General features: G+C 45.2%; 2 protein-coding genes across 10 annotated transcripts in view; one reads left to right on the forward strand and one right to left on the reverse strand.

Annotated features, from left to right (window-relative positions):
• Positions 1-10,039, forward strand: mfap3l (microfibril associated protein 3 like). Its single transcript, XM_010898423.4, has 4 exons — positions 1-240; positions 1,701-2,117; positions 7,243-7,538; positions 7,803-10,039. The coding sequence occupies exons 2-4, from the start codon at positions 1,799-1,801 to the stop codon at positions 8,475-8,477; spliced, it is 1,290 nt and encodes a 429-aa protein (XP_010896725.1). The 5' UTR covers positions 1-240; positions 1,701-1,798; the 3' UTR covers positions 8,478-10,039.
• A 2,273-nt stretch (positions 10,040-12,312) lies between these two features.
• clcn3 (chloride channel 3) overlaps positions 12,313-23,428 on the reverse strand; it is a 34,527-nt gene continuing 23,411 nt past the window's right edge. For 6 of the 9 annotated variants that reach the window (XM_029117411.2, XM_010898428.4, XM_029117410.2 and 3 more), the window contains 7 exons: positions 21,007-21,555; positions 20,651-20,837; positions 19,903-20,120; positions 19,516-19,696; positions 18,598-18,814; positions 16,765-16,840; positions 12,313-14,168 (listed from right to left, as the gene is read on the reverse strand). In XM_029117411.2, coding sequence (XP_028973244.2) covers positions 13,986-14,168; positions 16,765-16,840; positions 18,598-18,814; positions 19,516-19,696; positions 19,903-20,120; positions 20,651-20,837; positions 21,007-21,555 — 1,611 coding nt within the window. In that variant the 3' untranslated portion in view covers positions 12,313-13,985. Of the gene's footprint in view, positions 14,169-15,774; positions 15,829-16,764; positions 16,841-18,597; positions 18,815-19,515; positions 19,697-19,902; positions 20,121-20,650; positions 20,838-21,006; positions 21,556-23,428 lie in introns of all 9 variants that reach the window. The other 3 variants (XM_029117409.2, XM_020043377.3, XM_029117408.2) reach the window with 2 other exon arrangements.

Below are 23,428 nucleotides of genomic sequence, written 5' to 3' on the forward strand. Positions count from 1 at the left end.
AGTTTTAAAGGTGGGCTGTGACGTGTGAGCATATTGCTCAGATGACCGACCTACTTTCTTGCTCCTTTCTGCCTACTGGTAATTTGACTAGGGTAGGGAAGCTGACCTGAATGCAGCAGCGCTAGCAACCAACGAATGTTGTTGTGTTAAGCGGCCAGTTAAGGCATTGAGCAAGAGAGAGGAGAGATGAGGACGTCGAAGAAATAGCGGAATGAAGCAGCGGCCGAAACACATAAAAAGGTAGACTTCGATCTCTATTTAATATATTTTGAAACATCTGTGAACATATGTAGTGGACGGTTATCATGTATGCCAGCAGATCAAATTTGTTTGTAAACGTTTTTGAGCGAGGTAACGGCGACAAAGATAGCAATTGACGGGTGGCTAATCCCTAGTAGGTTGACAACTACTGTACTGCAACTACTCAGTATGTTCTTTGTCTATTTTTCCTCTAAGACAATCCGTTAATGTATTCGACATTTTTCAAGTTAACGAAATATATTTCATAGCTTACTTTCGCTTTTATATAACCCTGTCTGTAAGGTATATCAAAGAAGCTAGCTAGCAAGCTGGCTACATTGGCTAGCCGCAAACCATTGTGCCTTTTCCAGACTCAGCGTTAGCTACAGCAACAGTAGTAGCTAGCTGCTGTAAATTGCATGTCCAATATCCGCTATTTTCCATTCAGAATCTAGATGGGTTGTGCGCAATATGCAAATGTAGTTTCATAACCAAGGATGCTTTTCATATTAGAGTACTACATACACGTACTGATTTGGCTAACTAATATTAATACATCAAAACCGAATGCAGACAGTACTCTAGGCCCCTAATAAAATATAAAAAATAATTAGAAATGCTGTTAAGTGAAATTGCACCCGCTATTTGATAGCTGTGTACTGTAGTTATGTTGTAACAATTGATGTAACCAACAATTCTTCTGCACAAGGTGACGTCAGTGCTACATTTTTGGCGTTCTAATAGTAAAACCATTTAATTTCATGTTCTGTGTTTTCCTTAAATTATTTTAGAATATTTGGTCAGAGGAGTCAAGATCATCCAAAAACGTCATGCAAAATTGTGACGGGACTCCCTTCACTTTTTGGTTTTGCATCACTACTCTCTAATTAGAGTTTCCCGAGTCTCTCGTCTTGTCTCCACATACGTTTATATTATTTTTAATTCTGGCACATCTGATTCTAAGACCAGATGACTAAATGTACATCTACATACTGGAACTAAGCTTCAGTAATGGCGAATTGCGATACAAACGACGTCTTGCATTTAGCACTATAGCCCAGACTAGTTTTCAAACTACGATTGGTGACGTATTTTAATGTTCCAGTAATGAGCAGTGCGCACAGTCTAATTTTTGAATGTGCCAGTGCTGATACACAAACAGTAACATAGAGCATTAAGATCAATGTAAAAAGGGGCGCTATTTATTCACTATTAAATCAGGTGTGCCGGGCCGTAGACTAGGGTGGTCCTGGGGTCAAGCTGCTTCCTCTGGTGCACATGTACTGCTGCAGCATGGGCTTAAATCCGGCCTACTGGCTTGAATAAGAACTACCTGGGCTTTCGTTACCACTTCTGTGTTAATAAATAATTAAAGCCCCCACCAAAAAACAGACAACAAACAAAACATTGGGAGATTTTCCAAGAAAAATCATTTTAAAGTCCTTGTTTTTCTCTTCCAGTGGAATGTTCCAAGATTCAGAGCCGGATACCAAATTGCCTTCCATTACCGCTAACAGGAGATAGCCAGCTATGTGTTAAGCATGAAGACGCGAGTGGCATGACAAATTCTCCCTGGGTGAAAACGACCGTCAGGAAGAAACGAAAAATGAATCAGGAAAGCTGCTACGCTTTGAGCTTCCTACTGTCTGTTATCAACCTACACACCGCCAGTGCCTTATCGGCGGTTTCCAATGGAAACGGCACAGAAAACGTGACTGTAGCAGATGGTGGATTTGTCCCCCTGGCGTTCTCAACAGTAAGCCAGATCATCGCTCGCGAGGGCAACTGTGCGCTGATTGATTGCAACGTCACCGGAGACCCTGTCCCGAATATACGATGGTTTAACTCCCATGGAGACCTGCTGGATACTGAGACAAGTAAGTCAAGATTGTTATGCATACATTTGTCAATGTGGCGTTAGCCTCCTAACGCTTAGGTTTTTAACACCAACTTCAACTGTCCGTGTCAGGTTGAAATGTAATGCTGACAATAAGGAATAAAGAAATGACTCATTTAAATTCACATGGTGACGTGTAATAGATGTCAAGGACAGCCATGGGGAAAAAGCAAGCTAGAATAAAAATAGCTTCAGTCCTCCTGAACCAGACTAAATCCCTTTAAATGTAAGTGTCTGGATGGCCAAAAGTCCCATTTGTGTGCAGTGATCAACCTAGAGGGGAGGGCTGAATGACACTGGGAACATGGAGAGGGAGAGAAAAGGGGGGGGGGGGTTTGTTAAAAGGATGGTTACATTGATTAGTGACCTCATACACTGATGACGGTGCTGTATTATAACAGACTAGAAAATGTGGTTAATGTAATGGTGAAATGCCAACCCAGCAGGCTGATGGAATATATAACCCTGCATTAAAGGTTTGTTTATGATATAATGAAGGCAAACCAGACCAGCTGGCAAGGCCGCTCCTGTTCCAAAACATTGGCCTTCAAGCGTCACAGCCAGTACATACTGTAACTGTAGATAGTTGTCAATTTACATGTTAGGTGGCAATGCGTAGAATACTCCGGGCTGTAGGAGTGAGTCTGATATTGGCCATAACACATTTTACTAGGGCTTTTAAATGTGAAGAGTTTTTTTCGAGGACATGATACAAATGTAGTTTCTCATTAAACACAGATAAAGACTTAATAAAATGTAATTCATGGAACAGTGTTTTGGAATGGGATCTTTCCCGTATATTTGAAATTTTAATCTGAAAGCTTTTTTGAATTGGTTACTTTATAGTTCTACATGTGTGTAACACGACGAGGTGTGAAATCAAAATGTATTATTTAACATACGCACCCTAATTCAGCATCACAGAACCAGTCTGTCAGGGTTTGTGATTGATACAAATTTTTTAAAAACTGAACAAATGATTAGCTGCTGGCCAAATTGTATGGAAGAATTGTGAAGTTTCCAAAATGTCTGTCTTCAGGCAAGTCCTCAGAAGGGACTTTAGTAAAGTGTACCTTAACTGGGAAACAATGTTAAAGATTGCCTAATTATCCCAATTTACAGCATGCCCACATAGAGGGGATTATCTCTAAAAACCAAATAAAGACTGCCTCAATCCCATCTTCAGGAGGAAAACATAAGCAGGCTAATGTGCAATGCAAGATTCATGATGGGGTTGGGCAGTTTGGATTTCCCCACAGCTCTAGTTGACTTTAAGCTGGCCAAGATTCACTGCTGATATGCCAAACAACCCTGTGTCATTGAAACGAAGTGTGAGCTGTGAAAATGAAGCACTCATCTCCCGTTGCGCACATTTCATAACACCCGCTGAGTTAATGTCCAGCTCACAAAACACTCAGGGCTAACCCTGAAATCACCCCAATTCAAAACACTCGGGGCTAGCCCTAAAATCACCCCGATACAGGAACACTAGGTCTGGTGCCTCCCTGGTTTTTGGATTGACTTTAAACTGAGCATCTTCATTTCATTTTAATTAGTTCATATTGCTATGTCCCTTGTGATTCTCAAATGTCCAGGGAAAAATAAAATGGTGCCGGTCACATTGACTGGAAGCCCTGAGCCGGTATAGAAGATTGTCTTCACTGTAGGAAAGGAAGCCCACTGGCCAGGCCATGGAATCCTTTCAAGCAAGATGGAATCGGTCCGACTCATTGACTAAACAACCTCATCTCAATATAGATTTCGCATCCCAAACATAATGTTACGGAAAGAGGGGAAAACTATTTTGTACACTTAAACCCTTTGGCCAAGTCACCAAATGTGCCCTTGTTCAGAAGGATTGCCGGACTAGTACAGTTTCTGCACAGGCAAACACAAAGGGGCGAGAGTTTAGCAGTATTGCCCAGTAAAACTTGGCTAGCCTGGGTTTCACCTGCCCACTCCACTAGCCAGCCTCTGACGACAGCAGCTTCATACTGAGTCATGTAATGATAGATGTTCAGTCTGTTAACTCTGAGCTCGGCGAGGCATTGCTCACCGTCCGTGCTGTCTGGTCTTTTGGTTTCCATCTAAAAGCAGAGGAGGGTGTTTAAAGGGCGTTGGGGTCACACTTCAGCAGGATGTGTGTACGTCAGGCAGCGGCTTAGAGCGCTAGGCCCCCTGGGAAAGAGGAACCGCTCAAATCCCGGTACCTCTGCTCCAGTCTAATCAGGCTTCGAGCAGCTGGACATGATGTGCTGCGTATCCGTTTGTCTGGGGACAGATCGTTGCGCCGTCGCCCCATGACTGTTCCTTTCACTTCTCTTATGTGGGGCTGGTGGTAGGGCCGGTCTGCGTTCCCGTGTTGATTCAAACTGAGTGTAACGTGTCTACCAGTCGCACTGTCCTAAGGATCAGCAACACGCTGCGTGTCTTCACCACGGCTGCCTGAATGCACGACTGTAACACGTTACGGGATACACCCTGTCGCCTTGACATGATCCCCTTTCTTCTGTGAGCGTCTGTCATAAAGACAAGTCATTGATTCACGTGATGACCGTTGATCTTAGCTGTATGGGCATGAAGAGGTTGTTACATGTTGTTACAAGGCCTCTCTCTGCCGGTCCGTTCATGTCGCTCTCATGCCACGATAGAGAATTCAACCTAAAAGCCTTTACCTGTGGAACAGACCGCCATGACCCATAATAGGATGCCATCTAGGCCTGTTCAATGGGATGTTGGATGGGTCCAGTGAGTGTACGGACTCTGGTCAATGAAGAGCCAATAGCACTTAAGTGTGAGAGATGTTTACCCTGCTGTCCTGGCTAAATGTTCAATCACTCCCTCATACCAACATAACTACCTAATCACCCCCAGCTTCCAATCGGCTCATTTATTCCCTCTCCTTGCCCTGGTACTATTCCCCAGGTCACTCAGTCAATTTACCTGGTAAAATATGCATTAAATATGTTTTCAGTGATGGAAGTGATATGATCTCTGGAGGACATTCAGCATTTGTTGCTCGGGATAGTTCGCTGTCAGTTGCCAAGAATTTTACAGTAATGGCTAGCCTGACTGAACTGTAAATCTAACGAGCCAACCAGCCGACTAATGTTTCTAACCAGGAGGAAGCTTATCAGGAAGCTTTTATCAGTTTTGTTTAAACATCAACGTTTATTAACAGTCACACACTTCACTTAAACTTTGTTGCCATCTACAATTCTTTTCTGGTGCAGTGAGTCATACCGCAGGGGTTTTTCTGTTGCTGTTTTTCTCACTGTCAGTTTGTAAATGAGCCAAGCAGGCGGGGGAAGTGTCCCTCAACAAGTTTAGTGGTATATTTACCATTAATGTATTGCTGTACCTTGGCTCCTATGCCCCTGAAGACGCCTTAGTTGTCAATCTCTTAGTTGTAATGTATCTGCTATAGGCTACTCCTAGGCAGATTGGTGGTCACGTCAGTGCGAAGTCTGTAGATACCGGACACACTCCTCATTCATTTACAAAGCTGGATGGGGCAGACTGGAAAGAGACAGCATTCCAACCTATTTCTAACAGAACAGTGTGGTTTTCATGTTGGACAGGCCTGTCTGAACGTGCTCTGGAGCACCACAGCCTAGTTAAACCGCTGCCTAGAGGGCCCATTACCTGGCACGTGAGAAGGACATGAGGTTGTCAGAGGTTGTTTCGCCTGGTTAAAGTTCAGCTTGTTTGACTTTGAATGTCCCTGTGCGCAGTTTAATTCCTGGAATTAGCATATTGTTATTTAATTGCAAAACTATAAACAAATCATAAGACCTGAATGACTCTGTATAGCTTAGTAAGTCTGTAAATTACCAACCGCTCAGCTTTGCAATATACTCTCTCACACGCACTTCATAGTGACCCTTAAAGAAATCACTTTGAGATAAATGGATGCCTGGTGCCCAGCTTCATTTCCTGAACCCATTGAGCTTTTCAACAGACTCAACTGACTGGAGGACTGATGGTGTGAGTGAGCGTCTGTGTCCGCGCGCTACACGACACTGGGCTATTCATTCAGTCAGTCTGAAGCACAACACTTCTCAGGCATCCGGAGTCACCTTCTCTCTCCCTGAATCGGCCACCTACTCAGGATAAGAGAGGCACACAATCATCCATCCATGGTCTCATAGTCTCAATTAATGGCAGGTAATGCATAATGCTGTGACAGAATGGTGGTACGGTTTGATACACGTTTGAATGAACAAAGAGCTTCTTGATCAGTTGGGTGCACCAAGACACACCGGTGTAGATGTGGTGCCAGCAGCTGAAGCTGTGGTAGTCAGTGTTACAAGGTTACTCCCCTGTGCTTGCACACTGACATGTTATCTGGTGGGGGGCTTTTCCACTCAAGACAGTCTCTGTCGTTAATCAACACCACAACCACTTGGAAAACGGAAGACACAGACTGTGGCACCCTGTTCTCTGGTCAGGGTACTGTCATACAGAGCCCCTTGAGAAGAGGAAGCCAGTGTTTTTCATTCATTGTCATACTGGTGGCACTTTTTAGTGGAACTTCAGGATCTGTGTTTGTTTTCTGTCATTTTGAAAATCTGGATCTGGTTGAGAAATTAGGCAACTGTATATAAGAAATGTACTCACTGCTGGAAGTTGCTCTGGGTGAGAGAATCATCTGGTCAATGTACATGATTTAAGACACTGCCCAGATAAATCCTAAAGGTTTCAGTAATGACAACAGTTTGAGGAACCAATTGTGTGGAGTATTGTGAAGTCAAGAGAACCAGAGCTACTCTCCCAGGTAGGTATACATTATATAGGGGCAGATCATATCGAAGCAACAAAAACAATCTTTGAAGAATTGGAAAGCAGTGGCTGGTCTGTCGCAGGAAACAATGACTCACTGCTTTTCTCTATTATCAAGACACCTGCAGGTAAGCCTTGACTCATGAGCGGCGCTAAATATAGTGTCCTTTGACAAGGTGGAAGTATTATGACTGGATAGGGGTTAGTTCACAGGTTTTATTTCTACTCATAGGTGTGGGAGTCTGTCTCCTGCAGGTATGACCAATGTCTCTCCTCTAAACGACTCTCCCCCTTTCGACCCCCCCCCCCCCCCCCCCCCGAAGGTGGCAAGTGGCTGCTAACGGACGACGGCGTCCTCAACATCACCGGCATCCGGTTCGCCGACCGCGGCAAGTACACGTGCGTGGCGTCCAACGTGCACGGCAGCGCCAACTGCACGGTGACCATGCGGGTGGTCCTGCACAACGGCGACCTGGGGGCCTACTACGTGGTGGTCTGCCTGGCCACCTTCACCATCATCATGATCCTCAACGTCACGCGCCTCTGCATGATGAGCAGCCACCTGAAGAAGACCGAGAAGGCCATCAACGACTTCTTCCGCACCGAGGGCGCCGAGAAGGTTCGTGCCGCCGTTCCCGTCTGTATGTGAGAGTGACACGCACGCTTGTTTCGGTTTTTTTGGTCGTTTTCGGGTGTGTTTGCCCACTCTTCTTTGCGAAGGCACTCCAAATCTGTCTTCTTTTTCGGAGCTCGTTTTGATGTTGACTCGAGCGAGCTGCGATGGGAGGGCGGACCGGCGCTACTGTATGTTTGAGTTTCAGGGAAATAATATGCTGAATGTTTCCAGTTCCAGTAAAGCCTGATGTTCTCTTTCTCTCTGAAGCTCCAGAAGGCGTTTGAGATCGCCAAGCGGATTCCCATCATCACGTCGGCCAAGACCCTGGAGCTGGCCAAGGTGACCCAGTTCAAGACCATGGAGTTCGCCCGCTACATCGAGGAGCTGGCCCGCAGCATCCCGCTGCCCCCCCTCATCATGAACTGCCGCACCTTCATGGAGGAGATCCTGGAGGTGGTGGGCGTGGAGGAGATGAGGCACACCTTCGTCCGCCAGGCCCCGGAGGGTCATCACTTGGACGGGGCGTCGGGATGCCGGGCAGGCCTGGTGCAAGGGGCCCTGGTCGGGGCGGGCGCCGGCGGCGACGTCTTCACCGTCCTCCGGGAGCGGGAGCGTTCGGGATCCCCGGCGGCGGATTCGGATGACGCGTCGCTGCACGAGCAGCCCCAGCACATCGCCATCCAGGTGTCCATCCACCCCCCACTGCCCATGGAGGCCCCAGCGTTGACCGAGGCCACGGCCACTCCCGCATCTCCACCCGCTCCGCTGCACCTAAAGGAGGAGGAGCGACAGGAGCTGGGTTCCGAGCAGGAGCCGAAACCGGCGGAAGAGGTGGAGTCGGCGTCAGAGCTGGAGGCCGTGGCGGTGGAGGAGCCAAAACCGGAGGCAGAGGTTACTACTAAGTTACACCCTGGTCAGGTGATCTACGAAAGCCATGTGTAAACAACAAAAAAAAACAACAACAGGGATAAAACAAAAACGCTCCCGGGTAGGGATGAACCATCCTGTCCTATGCATTCTCCACACCCTTCTCACCCTCAGACATAGACAAAGTCAAGAAAAGGTCGTTCTGTTTTACTTTACAACCGGGCTAGTTTGAAACTGGAACCTAGCTACGTACATAAATCCGTCGCTGGATTACATTATTATAATCTAGTCCAGATTATAATAAATCCACTTGACAGAACATTTCATTTGTGCTTAAGGATCTTCATGTTGAATGTATTGTGGGACTGGAGGCGATTATCAATAGGGGAGATGCGTAAGTATAAAGAATTGTACAGGGCCATTTCATTTGTAAGCATTAGTAAGCAGAGAAAAAGAGCTGTTTTGTTATTTGATTCAACCATTCCCTAAATGGATTGAGGAATATCCTGATCATAGTTTTATTTTGTTCCAGTATTTCGTTTTATGATAAATTCATAAATGAGCTCTCTAAGCTGATGTTGTGCAATCACTGTTACTAAGCAGACTACAGATGCTTTTGTTTCAGCTTAGAAATACCTGGCCATCCTCCCTCCACTGTTACAACCAACAAACAGATCTCAGCCTGAGATTTCAGGATCATGCTATAGTTCAAATGCATGCTGGACTCTTCAGAAAGAAAACAGAAAATAATTTGAAAGTGTGGTATATAAATTTTTCTCAGTTTCAACTCTCTAAGTCGGTTGTATAGACTGATGTACTGTATATCTCAGTGTCAGTGAGCTATATAGAGTGATATAATGTAACCTCTGTAACGATTGAACTACTTCACCAAGGGTAACATTTCAGTGGAAGATGGAAGACCTAGTTGTTTCAGGCCTTCTGGTCTGCGATACATTTCATTAATTATTGCGTAACCACTATAGCCCTTTTATAGGTGGTTAATTGATAGATTTATAAACATTTATTATATTATTATTATTATGTTGACCCGCTGTGGGGTTTTGATCATGCACAACATCCTAGATGTTAGATGTTTTACCATCTTGCCTTCTTTATATGGTCCACATTGTTTCTTGGTGTGCACTCTTCATTTTCCACCTGTTTCTTTTTAATGTTAAGTAAGGGCTCTAATTCAATTAAACCCACAATGCAGTATTTACACACCAGCTCTTTTCCTAATGGTCAAGTGAACTTAGACTGGTCATGGAATAACCTACCACCCTTCACGGGGCGCTTGTCGTTTCCAGAATTAGAAGTGTGTGTGTGTGGCCCTTGGAGAAACATGGGTCATGCAGAAACTGTGCAAACATTGCTACGGTGGGTTTGATTGGATCCCAGCCTAAGTTTCTGATCTCGTTTTAATTGGATCTCGATTGTCTGACTTCGGCCTTCCTCCCTTCTGTGCATAGTTCAGCAAGAGGCTACAGTGCTCCGTTCTGCTGCATGTGAAATGCTTGTTAGTCCAGGTAGAGGAGGGAAGGGGTCGGGGTTGGATGTTGCTCTGCTTTAAACGATGCTCATGAGATGGCTCTTCTTTTTCTGGTTTTGTAGTGAAAATAAAATGTCTGCTGTGTCATCATGGCCTCTTGGGTTGGTTTTACTGGTGCTGTAACAAAGCCTTATGTTCCTTTCTTAGCCTCCCTCTCTCTCTCTTTCGGTCTCTGTCACTCCATCACCCCTCCCTTCTGTTCTTAGAGACCAGCGGCACCTCAGCATCCCTGATATGGTCCGCCAATCAGCGTCGCCGGTTCTAACTGTACAAGAGAACAAAAGGCAGACATTTTGTTCTTGTACCCATAGTTACGGCAGCGTTTAAGATCACTCTTTGAAGGAACATTTTAAGCAGGGCAATGCATTAACCTAAGCATACCAATCGGCTTCTGTGAATATAGCGCACTCTTTGTTCTCAGAGAGACACTGACGTAGAAATAACTGAGTGGGTTTTAAGAAGCCAGGCGGACACAGACACGTGAATGGAAACCAAGGCTCAGGTCAGTGACTGACAGAGCGTCAACGGTTCTCTTCTGCATTGGTTTGTTAAACAACCCAGGGACCCTCTGTCATCTCAATTTTGTCGTAGCCCTGAACTAACTGATTTGAATTAAGCAGTCAAGGGCTTTATAGTTGGGCTTTAAGTTGATTCAGGTGAAAGTTTCCTAGGAACTGTTTGAGAACCACAGTTCTAGTAAGCTAATGTGAGAGAGAACAGAGTGAAAAGTGGCTTCTAAGGATGTCTTTGTACTGCTCCCAACTCTCACAGGAAAGGAGGCCCTCACAAAGATTGATTTGTAAGTCTGGGTGGCACAGTTTCTTCCCTCTTGGTTCATCAACTAAGTGCTCCCCCCTCACAGTATTTCTTCTTCACTGTGGGTTCGGCAACAGCCACCCCAAGGTCCAAAACCAGCTCCGGCTTTATTCTTTTAGCCACACAAAGTTTTCGGTAAAGTGTAGATTTATTTTGTTAAAAGAAATTACCTGTATCCATTTGTGATGACTGATTGCAATAAAGGAAGACATTCTGTCCAATTACAATTTTTTTGGGCTTAGTTATGGTCGAATTTCAGTGAACAAATGTAGAATTGGGTTCTAGTCTCCTGATCAAAACAACTGTCCCGCAGCTGAATGTAGTTGCCTACACCTGATTACATTTTGATTGACTTACGGATCAACCAGAGTGACTTCAAATTCAAACAGTAACTGAGGGGTCCAACCCTAAAGTGAATATCAGAATCATGGTTAAGTGTTCCAAATATCACTAAAGAAAACAGTGAGACATAGCTTTTTAGCAATTTTCAAATGTTTAATTTAAAACAATGTTTCTTTACATTTTTTTGTTTTAAATGTACAATCAAACTATCAATTTAATCATACAGAAATTCTTCATAATGTACAACTCTACACAACTACCATAAATAAAAAAACAAAAACCGCAACAGCTATGAAGAGAACATTGTTAGGCGACACCACGGGGTTAACTGACGTCAGGCTCTTCATTAACCCAGAGCTGGGTCGTATCCACTAGGGCACGCGACGGTAAACCTTTTTAATCGTCGGGCAGCGGACATCGGAAAATGTTTTTTTTAATACCGGACAATTCCAATGTCGTTTTACCCGGTTTCAAGTCATTTTCTTTCGGTTGCTTCCAAATGAATACGACACAGTGTGGTCACTGTAATAGAAACGCAGAAGAAAAAAATGGCTGTGTCACCCACGCAGTCACCTGCCTGTCCACCTACACACACACAGACTTGTCCCAAATGGCAGCCTATTCCCGATTGAACGTAATATCTTGTAACAAAAAGTAGGGCACTATACAGGGAATAGAGTGCCATTTTGGATATTTCTATCGCTTTCACTGAACGGGCGAGATGCTAATGTCGTGGAAACAAAGCAAGAGAGAAAAAGAACTCCTTTGGCTGACGCACGCATTTTGAGATTACTGCTTCCAGTGTGATGGACCACATATTACCGGTGAGAATATAATCAGCCTGAACAGTCCTGTATGATTTATTTCACGGGACTAGATTTACACGTGGCATGTTTAAAACAGTTTTATGTTGTGTACTGTACGCTTTGTATGTCAAATATAGGTATATTTTTTGACAAATAGGCAGCCGCACATATCCAGCGTCGATGGATTCATCTGAGGATGTCTATGCGACAACACTTAGTCAACGGAGTGTGTATGAAATTCTCAGGCCATTTCAGTCCCATCAATTGTTTCAATAAGTGTGTTCCAAACGCCACCCTATTCCTTATATAGTGCACCACTTCGACCAGAACCCCGTGGGCTTCTTTCGAGTAGTGTTCCATGTAGGGAACAGTGACACAACCAGTAACTTACTCAAAGTGGATTTAAAAGGTTTTATATTGGTTTTAACAGACATGCAAATAATTGATGAAATATTTTTCTTGACAATGGAGGACATATGCAAGAAAAGTTTTAAGCTCCTTTCATAAGTTCATTACCTTTCTGAAACAGCTTAAATAAGCAAAGTAAAATATTTTAAGACATGTTTACTGTGCAGTATAATCAATATTATCATTATGCTCATATTAGTCATTTATTTTGTTCACTTAAAAAACTGAGTACCGTTTTCCAGTCGTTACTTTGTTTCATCACAAGCTGTAAAATATTACTTGATTATCAATACTCTAAAAGTAGTAGCAATAGTAATAGCTTGAAAAAAAAACTTTTTTCCAGTTACAGAATACACAGAATAACTTTTCCACGTAATAGTTTTTTTTTTTAAACACACTCCGCCCAGCTCCACCCTCGGAGAAGAGTTGAGTTGCTGGGTGTCTTTCCTCAACCTATGGCACACATGCACCCACATCTATGCCACGTTACTCACCTGGCTCAGATCAAAGGGGATGCACATGTGAACCTTCAGAGCTCATACACCCATCACTTCCGCTGATGATCGTCTGTTTGTCTGTTTTCACATACATCAGAGACATGTTGTTTCTGGTACTACACCCTCACACATGACTTCATTTTGCTTGTACCTGTTGAGCTCCATTCCACACCCGCGCACACACACGTGCACACGATGGAGTTGCATTCAAAGTGAGGATCGGAAATTTCGTACTCAGATTTCGTACTAATTCCTAGCCCCTAATCCTAAATGGAGGACTTGGTAAAACCCTTATCCTACACATGTATGCCTAAACTTAACCTGACATTAACCCCCAATACTTAATCCTAAATGCCCAAACATAACCCTAATTCTAACCCTAAACCTAACCCACATTTTTTAAAATGCAAACAGTTCCTCACTTCAATGGTGTAAAACTCAAACCGGTCCTCACTTTGGATAGAAATTCAGAGTGCAAACACTCACATCTCCCGTGGAGCGAAAGCCAATAAGATAAGATAGTGGGTTGGATGCCGTTAGGTGGTTGGGACAGTCATTTCAAGTTACTATGACAACCTGATTGGAATGTCGAGGTGCTTGTGATAATGTTGTCTCTCTGTCACACACACTTCACAGGTAAACAATACTATCGAGGATGGACGGGCTGGGCAGTGTGAGGTAGGGAGGGAGGGACCGAGTGGGGGCAGAGTCTGGCGGACCGCCCCCCCAGCGTTCGAGGTGTCTGAAGGTCCGTCCTCGCGTCCTTGCAGATCATTCCGACCCCTCACCTCGTCGGATGGGCGTCAGGGTCACAGCGGCGGGCCGCTAGCCAACGGGAGGGAGGACAAAGTGCCCGTGTCTTGACTGGCATGAGTGGGCATGCTTGTGTGGCGACTGGGATGTGTGAATGAGTGTACGTTTGTGTGTGTTTTCTATATGTGTGTGTGTGTGTGATGCTTTTCAGAGAAAAAAAAGTGCATTCCGCGTTAATATATTCCCCGGCCTGTAGTAGATGGGGGATGAAACGTCTTTCATAGCAGCCATTAATGTCTTCAGAGTCATTCCATCAGTACCTTCCTGTGGCCACCAGAGGGCTCAGTCGGTCTTGTTCAGTGTGAGGGGCTGGGGTTGCCCTGGGAAGGAGGATTCAGTGGGGGGCTGGGTGTCATAGCGTGGCGCCGCGGCCGTCCAGCAGATGCATCACCTCCTCCTCGCTCTCCTCCTCGTCGCCGTGGTGACGACCCAGGTAGGAGGGGACTAGTTGAACATTATGTTGTCGGGGTCTTGATTTGCCATCTGGGCCATATGACGTAGGATGTCTTTTTTTGTGATAATACCAAGCAGACGCCTGTAGGGGGGAGAGAGAGAGACAGAGAGAGAGAGAGAGGAGGGTAAGTCGGGATGAGCTGGCAAGGAGCACAGTCCGGTTGGTGTGGGAGAGAATAACATGTTTTTGTTGGCCAGTACGGTCGGTCAGTCGTGGTTGTGTTTGTGGCCGGGGATACGAGACGGAGTCGATCCAAACAATGATAACACACATCTCAACTAAAATGATGGGCCCCGTTAACAAACCAAAGACATGGACCCCGTTAACAAAAACGTCAAAAGACCAGTTATTGTGTGGCATGACAGTTCAAAATGAAACTTACTGAGGTCACAATAATAAGAAAACAACTGGAGGCGTTACAGAAGCAGGGCTTCATGTTGTAGCCTGAGGTGGTAGAGGGAGGGCAGCTACACCTCAACCAGTCAGTCCACCGTGAACCTCAGTGTTATAGAGAGCCTGCAGCCATGCCAACAGAAACATGAGTCCCACTGTTGCTGGGGAGGGGGGACCGGGGGGGTGACAACCAGGGGATAATGGTGACAGTGATTCTCGTTAAAAGCCTGAGGAGGAGGTGTGCTTAACGCTTGCTGGGAGAGCAGGTGAGGTGACCACCGTGGGAGGAGCAGGACAGAACACCTCAGGCTTACCAAGAACCCCGCGTCACCTCCTAAGAGATAAAACGTTCCTGAACGCCTGGTCGGCCGGTTTCAGGCTAATTCAAGAGCACACGGGAGTCATTGGTACACACTCGTCTCTCGTTTTCTGAGAGCCAGGTCAAATTGGGTCGAAATGAACAGAGTCACTCGCTATTAGCAACGAGACCATACGTTGCCATGTTTCCTAAAACGGACCCGTTTCTGTTCTAATAGTTGTGCTCTTGAATTCAGCTGTGATGACGACACTGTAGTTTGAGATTTAGCAAGAGACATCTGCAGACAGTGAAACAGACAGTGAGCTGAAAGAGCGACAGGTGAGAGAGCGTAAGACAGGCGGTGGGCTGAAAGACGGGCAGGGGGACAGGCTGTGTGTCTGTTAGAGCTACAGTACAGACTAAGAGTCTCGGAGCAGGACTGCTGATCTCGGATCAGTATGGCCTTTTAGATCATAATAAATACTAGCACATGGACAATTGGCACATGAGCCCGAACCAGCACTCGTACTCTGAGACATGTTGTGAATAAGGGCCCGGACCTACAGGCCCGACTGAGAAGGCCCATTGAAAGCGGGTCCTGTAGAAAGTGAAGGGTGGGGTTAGTGCATGAGGGAGGTCGGATTTTGGGTGGAGGGGGGGTATAGTTGAGGGGGGTGAGGTCAAAGTCAGGTGTGGGAGGGGTAGGTTTTTACAGTGTAGGATATGGGTGTAGCTTGGTTTAGCTAGCTACCGCTACTGCAGCTACCACCACACGCTAGCTACTACAATCCTAGCACCAGCATCACCAGCATCACACCAACAGCACTTCACCACCACAGAGGTCACTCGACAGGTCAGAGCAGGGTTTCTACTAGGGCCTACGGAGGGAGGGGAGAAGAAACAGTAGACGAATCGTCCCCCCGCCCCCCTCCCGGGAAAAAATAACAACTACACATCAACCAACGGTCCGCTCCCACGCAGCAGCCGGTTACTCGCCAATCGGTTAAGGCCACGGCGGCGCTACGCGTTGTCGAGTCGGACATCGTCGATCTGTCGGTCCGCCACACAGACGGGCGGAGACGGACGCGGGCCCGGTTGGGGGGTGGGTAGGGTAGGGCGGGGTGGGTAAAAAAAAAGGAAAAAGAAAAATACAACAGAAATAAGCGGTAATTAATTGAATTCAAACTGTGGGCGTGTCCAAAATGGCATTCTATTCCCTTCACAATGCACTATTTCGGGAGTGGAAGAAGCAGTTCACTACATAAGGAGCAGGTCATCTAGGACACGTTCAGGGTGAAATGGACTAATGTGTTTGTGTGTACATGTTGTCAATGTGCAAAGTGAAACAGGCCAGAAGAAACACAGGCATGGCTACATGGCTGTATGTTCCAGTTGTGGGGAGAAATAAGATCAACATCCAATCGGTACATCCATGCTAGTACGGATCTGCTATATTCTACAATGACTTCTTATGGCGGATGAAGAAGCCCATCCTACAAATGAAGGGACTAGAATCTAGTGGGATGATGCCGCGTGTCTTTCGGAGCAACGGTTAGATGGCTGGATCTAACTAATCAAGCTTTAAATGACAGTTCCCATTAAAGTCCAGCATTACAGGACCCGTGATAAAAAGCCTCCTGTAGACTAGAACTTAACTCTGGTCAGTGCCTGGTATTGAATGAACAGGGAGACCAAGAAGCGACAATGTGACACTTGTGTTTCGAAATGGTAATTTGTTATCTAGTGAGGAGAAAGTGGATGAACTGACCCTAACAAAACCGACCCCCCTCCAAAAAAATAAAAAAAGAGTGCATTTATGGGTGAGCTGAAGACATCATACAGCAAGATGAGTGGGCTGCTATTGGAAACGGGAACTGTCAGTCACAATTTCATGCGTTGCTCCTAGGTAGGTGGGCCTAAGCAGCAGAAAGGGGAAAGAGGGAGGGGTCAGTGAAGTGGGAGGGGACAGGGGGCGGGGCTAGTCACCAGGGGCTCCGTGCGTTCCTTGAGCTCCTCCAGATGCGCTAATATATTCTTCTTAGTGATGATGCCCAATACATTCCTGTACAAACACACACCTGTTATTCAGAAGACCGCCCGTCATACGCTCACACATGCACACGCAACACGCACACACGCGCACGCTCACTCATAGGCCACAATCCTGGGTACACCCGGACACACAGAGAGACAGCAGCATTAAGTTTACATAACATAAAATAAATGATAAACAGAAACCACATAAATAAATACTACTTAATATGACAGAACTGAAGAAATATTATTGCTTAAAAATTTAAGTTAAACAGAATATTTTTCTTGTCAAACAATATAGTAATTCAAGAAAATAATTAGTCACTAAATCGTATTCGTTTATATTAACCTTGATTTCGGTTTTAGAATCTTCCTTAGTTTGGGAGGAAATCGTCGGCATGAAGTGTTGCAGACAAATAACGTAGAATAATCACTGATATATTTGATGTTAGTGTTGTTATGTGTGCAGATATACTTAATGATACATTTAATAAAACTGAACATGACGTAAAATAAAAAAATAAAAAATAAAATGAATAATAATATAAACACATTTAAAAACAAAAGGACTGCTGTCATCCCATCTCTCTTATCCAGATGCTTAACATCCACTTGAAAACAAATATTACTACAGGAGTGTCAAACATACTAGATCCAAACTGGCCATTTTTTAAATAAAATGTCATCAGTGAAAATAAATATATTTTTGCGGTAAACAAACTCAGCAGACTTTAAAATTGCAGCTAAACTATGTTAGCAATGATAATACACCTACATTTTGGCAGTGTTCTGTTTTTTGGCAGTGTTGTGCTTGCAAATAATCGCCTAATTGAAAAAAAATAATTCTTAAACAATTTCTAATTTTGATAGCAAAACATTTCTGTAAATTTAAGGCCAAACGCAATCCTCAGGGAAAAATGTGTTTGACACCCCTGATTTAGATAAAACTAGGTTATAAACCCTGTAATAACCATTTAAACCGTCAGGTGTCTCTAAAGAGTCATTTACCCCATCAACAACAATAGTCAACTACTACCAGCTTCTAAACTCTACACACATCCCTCCTGAGATGTTTTAGTCGCAAGTTGGCTGATATGAATTACTCCAATCCATTCTGACTTTCAAAGTGACGCTACTGAAAAAGAAGTGGATATTTGACCTGTATCCCATCTGTTCCACAGTATATATAATGGTGACTTCGTCACGCCTACCTAACCTGTTATTTGTGAAGTGGTATTACTGCAGTTACATTGGTGAGTGCAGCGCAGCCAGCAGTTAGCATTTAGCTGAGGCCATGCAGGTTATAGCCCACAGGTTATAACAGGTTATAACCCCAAGATTCCCAGTGTCCATGCAAACAGTGAAAGCGTGAAGACTATGTCTCAATAACCAACGTCCATTCCTAGTTAGGTTGTTAACACTGTGCCTTTTGGAGCTTCTCGTTGTCTGAGCTTGACAACACAGAAGCATGTGGCGGGAAAGACAGAGGAAGACTCTTTGTCCTAGTGTTCTCTTGACCTCTTCCTCTCTCCCACCCCTCCAAAAAACAAAAGAAAACCAAACATTTTTAAAGCTGCGATTCCCTCCCCGTTGCTCTCGTCCCGAGATCGCTTTCAATCGCCCCGTCCAACCCTTTCTTCATCTCACTCCGGCACGGGTCACCGGACACTGTCAGAGGACCAGCTTGAACAACACCACTCCGTCTCATCTTACCCACTGCGTGTCACCGAACGCATTCCGGGGGTAGATCGGACCAGCCCCCAAAACCCTGCAATCCCCTCTCACCCGTTGTGCGTCACCAGACACTGTCGGAGACCGAGCTTGCGAAAGATGTCCACCACGATCTCCATGGGCGTGTGGTCGGTGACGGTGAACGGGCTCATGTCCAGGATGGAGCGCAGCTTGAGAGGCCGCGGGCTGTCGGCGGGCAGCGTCGGGGCGTGCTGCGTGAAGTAGACCCGCGAGGTCAGCAGGATGCCCTCCTGCTTCCGCCGTGCGTTCTCTGCATGGAGGAGGGGGGGAGAGATGTGCAGTGCTGCTGGAGTCAGTAGGAAAACAAATAGGAGTCACTGGGCCAGGTTACTACAAACTAGGGGGAAGACAGGAAGCAGGGTACAGTAATGTGATATTATCAAGAGGCTTCAGGAACCTGACCACAGAGAGACCAGCCTGAAAGTGTCTGAATAGCAGTAGTAAAAAATGAATTGTACGATGGTCTGTCACCAGATATACTCTGTGAGAGAGAGCAACTGATAGCCAATGAAAACACACACATAACAATGGTATACCTATTAGCATTATCCTTCCATGCATACTACCATTTATTCTATTCATTTTTATTTTCATTACTACTGTAGTTCTTGTTCATATAAATAGCATTCTCACTATTATTATTTTAATGCCAGGTCATCATTCTAAATGAGAACTGGTTCTCAATCGGCTTAACTGGTTCAATAACGGTGAAACAGAAAAATAAAATGACAAGTATTATTGTTGTGGACTGTCGTTAGTCAGACAACTTCTACTTAGACAACATAAGTAACCTCACATTCCACGACAATAAAAAGAATAACGGAGAATGAAGCAGAAAAGTGAGACTGAGAGTGAGAAAGACTGAGTGTGAAGTATAGAAAGACAAGAAACCGACAGCCTTGGTGATTATCAGTCCGAGTGAAGAGGGAGATAAATGGAGTAGCCCCTCACCGATGGCGATGGTGATGTCCCTGCGCAGGGCGAAGCCCACCAGCCTCTGTGACTCCTTGGAGACGATGACGGGGAAACCGTTGTAGCTGGTCTCGTTGATAATCCCTTGAAGTTCCTCCACCGTCAGGTCGTCCTGCGTCAGCACCGCTAACGGCGGATCGCTACGCTGCGGCCGCATTACCTGTCACAAGGGAAACGGGTCACTGCCTCAGGGGAAAAGACAAATGTCTACCTACTTCCACGAGTTTCAAGCAACTTTCAACTTCTGAGTTTTAAGTTCAGGCAACACGGCAGACCAACATAATAAGGTTTGTACAAGGTTGTTGTCTACACAGGTCAAAAAAGTATACCCCCCCCCCCCAATAACACACACACACACACACACACCTCTCGTGCCAGCGTGGTGTGTGTGAACTCCTCCTTGGCGTCCAGGAAGGGGTATCCATTGAGGCGGATGTGTGCCTCGTAGATGCCCTCGCGCCCGAATGCGTCGCCCACCCACTTGCTGGTCATGACGGCGGCCATGAGGGGCACGATGTACTCCAGACCGCCGGTCAGCTCAAACACGATGACCACCAGAGACACGGTCATCCGCGTCACGCCACCTGGAAGGCGAAACAATGATTCCCTTATTATTTACCTTTTATTTGAAAGGGTAAGTTGAATAAAAAATGTGAGAAGGCTGTTTTTCCCCCCCAAGTAAAACGATCGGACATTTTTACTAGGAGTTGCATGGCAGAAAACCAAAGCCATACAACAGACTTGATTATTTTGGCACAGCTCAGTGTATTTCCATTACTGATTCACTAAAGAAATGTAATTCCAAACCGGTTCCTGTCAGCTACTAGAATACCTTGTGATTCTACTTGGATTTGCAATGCACCGCCTGGGAGAACAGTGCCAAGGACACTTTTTAAATCTCTCTTATTTGAGTAATTTTTATATCTATTATTTCTTTTTACCATCAGTAAGTCAGTGTAATTCAGTCTGACAGAAAATGAGTCGTAACTCCCCAAACATTACGTTTGTGGCCCCAGTAAGACTAACTCAGAGAGACACTAAGTCATTGTAACTCAGTCAGACAGACTAAGTCATGGTAACTCAGTCAGACAGACACTAAGTCATGGTAACTCACCCAGACAGGCAGCAGCCCCCACCATGGCGTACAGACCAGGGGTGATGCAGTCGGTGCCAACCTCACACCACTCCCTGAACACCAACCAGTCGTGGTGGTAGTACGCCAGCTGTTCCACGGCGATGCCAACGATGCGCCCAGCAATGGCCCCAATGGCCATACTGGGAATGAACAGACCCGCCGGAACCTGGGGGGGCACACCAGAACTACCAACTTAGAACTAGTCCCAACAAAGTGACTCAGGTTAATTCCTCTAACTTTTCCCAATTGAAAAAAAAAGAAGGTATATTTGGATTCAATTGAATGTCGTCAGGGGGACATTACATAGAAAGAACCTGACCTCGGCCCTGCCTTACCTTGAGTCCGAAAGTGAAGATGGTCATGATGATCTTGAAGATGAGCGCCAGGCACAGCTGCCACATGGCGGCGTACACCCCAGGCCCCGCCGGCTTGTTGGGCGAGGCGTCCACAAACGCCTTACTGCCGTTCATCTGACTCCTGTATTGGCACAGCTGGGAGGACTCCAGCGGTCCGCAGTCGGTGAACAGCTCTTTAATCAGCTCGCTAGTGTTCTGCCGCGTGTATGGGTTGGGGAACGCCACCACGGCCGTGATGGCCGCCACGAAGATCACCTCCAGGACGGGGTACTTCCCAAAGCGGGTCGACTTCCTCCTCCGGCACCACGCGATGTTGGCCTTGATGAAGAAGGCCCCCCAGAGGCCCCCGAACACCCCCAGCAGGATGAAGGGAATCAGCTCAAACAGGTACCAGGGGGTGTGGTACTCCACGTAGAACAGGACCAGTCGGCTGTTACCAAACGGGTTGATCGAGCGGAGTACGAAGGCCGCCACCAGCGCAGCAAAGAAGGAACGCCACAACGTCTTCAGAGGGAAGTAGTAGCTCACCTAGAGACAGGCAGCGAGAAAGTGATAGAGATGGGGCGTTAGAGAGACAGTGACATACAGCAAAATAAAAAAGAAAGAAAACAGAGAGAGAGCTGAATAGCTAAATAATATTGTTGTGACTCATACAAACACAGAGACACAAGATTACAGTGCTGTGCCAATAAAAACGGTGTAATGGAAAACCAAAATCTTTTTTCCCACAATATTCTATTGATATTCTGATGTCTAGAATCAATGTTTATTTATTAGGCTGTCGACAGAAGTCACTCAGCGGGTGTGTTTCTGTAACAATTATAGTTGTGTTTATATCCCAAAATCCACCTGATCCATGGATGTCGTCATTAATAAGAAACCAAAAAAGGGTACGCTGTCATTTTGACTGTTAGTGCCAAAGCGGCGACTACTTTTTAAGTTAGAAGAGATTGTTTCTGTGTTGTTTGGTGATACGAGGTTAGAAACGTCTTGCTCTTTAAAGAGATAATGATGTCGAGGTAAGAAACTCTGGCTATAAGTTTTGTGTTGTCCATACTTTATGCTGTGTATTCTAGTTAATATCTTTTTGATGACAACAGCAACCCTGTCGTGATAACTTGATAGACAAGCACATCAGCTGCGGAGCTCGAATGGTTGCTTGCTCAGTCTTGTAATGGAAAGCGTTGCAGTATCTGTGTAACCAGCTGACTAGTTGGTTCTCGCGTTTCTTCCGATTTCATTCAAATGTGGAAAATGCCATTGCTAACTATACAACTAATTGTCCGGTTTATTTAGTCTGTCACACTAAAGTTTTCTGCTCGCAGATGTTTTGTGTAGCAACAAGCTGTCACTTTCACTAGCTAGCCAAGAAGCAGTAATTTGCTTCGCTCACAACGTTATCACTTGATCGCGATGTTGTCCTGCATCTGCCAAAAGATTTACTCCACATACACATTTTTATAAATGATAAGGTATGTCTTGAGATTTATAGCCTAATATTATGAGTTTTTTTTAGCACTTTAGTAAGTATCGTGATTCAGTTGTGATATTGTGATATATTGAATGGTAACATGTGAAATGTGATATATATCATATCGCAAGGTACTTGCCAATACCCACCCCTACAAGATAAGGGACCGGGAGGTAAGAAATGGCTTAAGTGTGTGATGACTTATATGGACACTCATAAAAACCCATACACAAAACGCACCCACCCACCCACCCACACACACAGTGGATATAAAAAGTAAACGTACCCCTGTTAAAATGGCAGGTTCTTGTAATGTAAAAAACAAAATGAGACAAAGAAAAAAACATCTGAACTTTTTCCTCCTTTAATGTGAAAAACAAACTGAAATCTTTATAACCTGGTTGCAATAACCTGGTTGCAAAAGTGTGCACACCCTTAAACTAATACTTTGTTGAAGCACCTTTTGATTTTATTACAGCAATCAGTCTTTTTGGGTAGCAGTCTATTAGCATGGCACATCTTGACGTGGCAATATTTACGCACTCTTCTTTGCAAAAGCGCTCCAAATCTGTCAGATTACAAGGACATCTCCTGTGCACAGCCCTCACCAGATCACCCCACAGATGTTCAATTGGATTCCGGTCTGTGCTCTGGCTGGGCCATTCCAAAACGTTAATCTTCTTCTGGTGAAGCCATGCTTTTGTGGATTTGGATGTGCGCTTTGGGTCGTTGTCATGCTGAAAGGTGAACTTCCTCTTCAGCTTTCTGAAGGATGCCTGAAAGTTTTGTGCCAAAATTACCTGGTATTTGAAACTGTTCATAATTCCCTCCACCCTGACCAGCTGAAGAAAAACAGCCCCAAAGTATGATGCTGCCTCCACCATGCTTCACTGTGGGTATGGTGTTCTTTGGGTGATGTGCAGTGTTGTT

The sequence above is a fragment of the Esox lucius genome, chromosome 24 (assembly GCF_011004845.1).
Source record: "Esox lucius isolate fEsoLuc1 chromosome 24, fEsoLuc1.pri, whole genome shotgun sequence".
Classification (NCBI taxonomy): Eukaryota; Metazoa; Chordata; class Actinopteri; order Esociformes; family Esocidae; genus Esox; species Esox lucius.

Bases quoted from the DNA above. Each gene is read 5' to 3' on its own strand.
- mfap3l (XM_010898423.4), top strand. From the start codon at position 1,799: ATGACAAATTCTCCCTGGGTGAAAACGACCGTCAGGAAGAAACGAAAA. The intron at 2,118-7,242 runs GTAAGTCAAGAT...CCCCCCCCGAAG, and splicing joins CCTGCTGGATACTGAGACAA to GTGGCAAGTGGCTGCTAACG. The intron at 7,539-7,802 runs GTTCGTGCCGCC...TTCTCTCTGAAG, and splicing joins GCACCGAGGGCGCCGAGAAG to CTCCAGAAGGCGTTTGAGAT.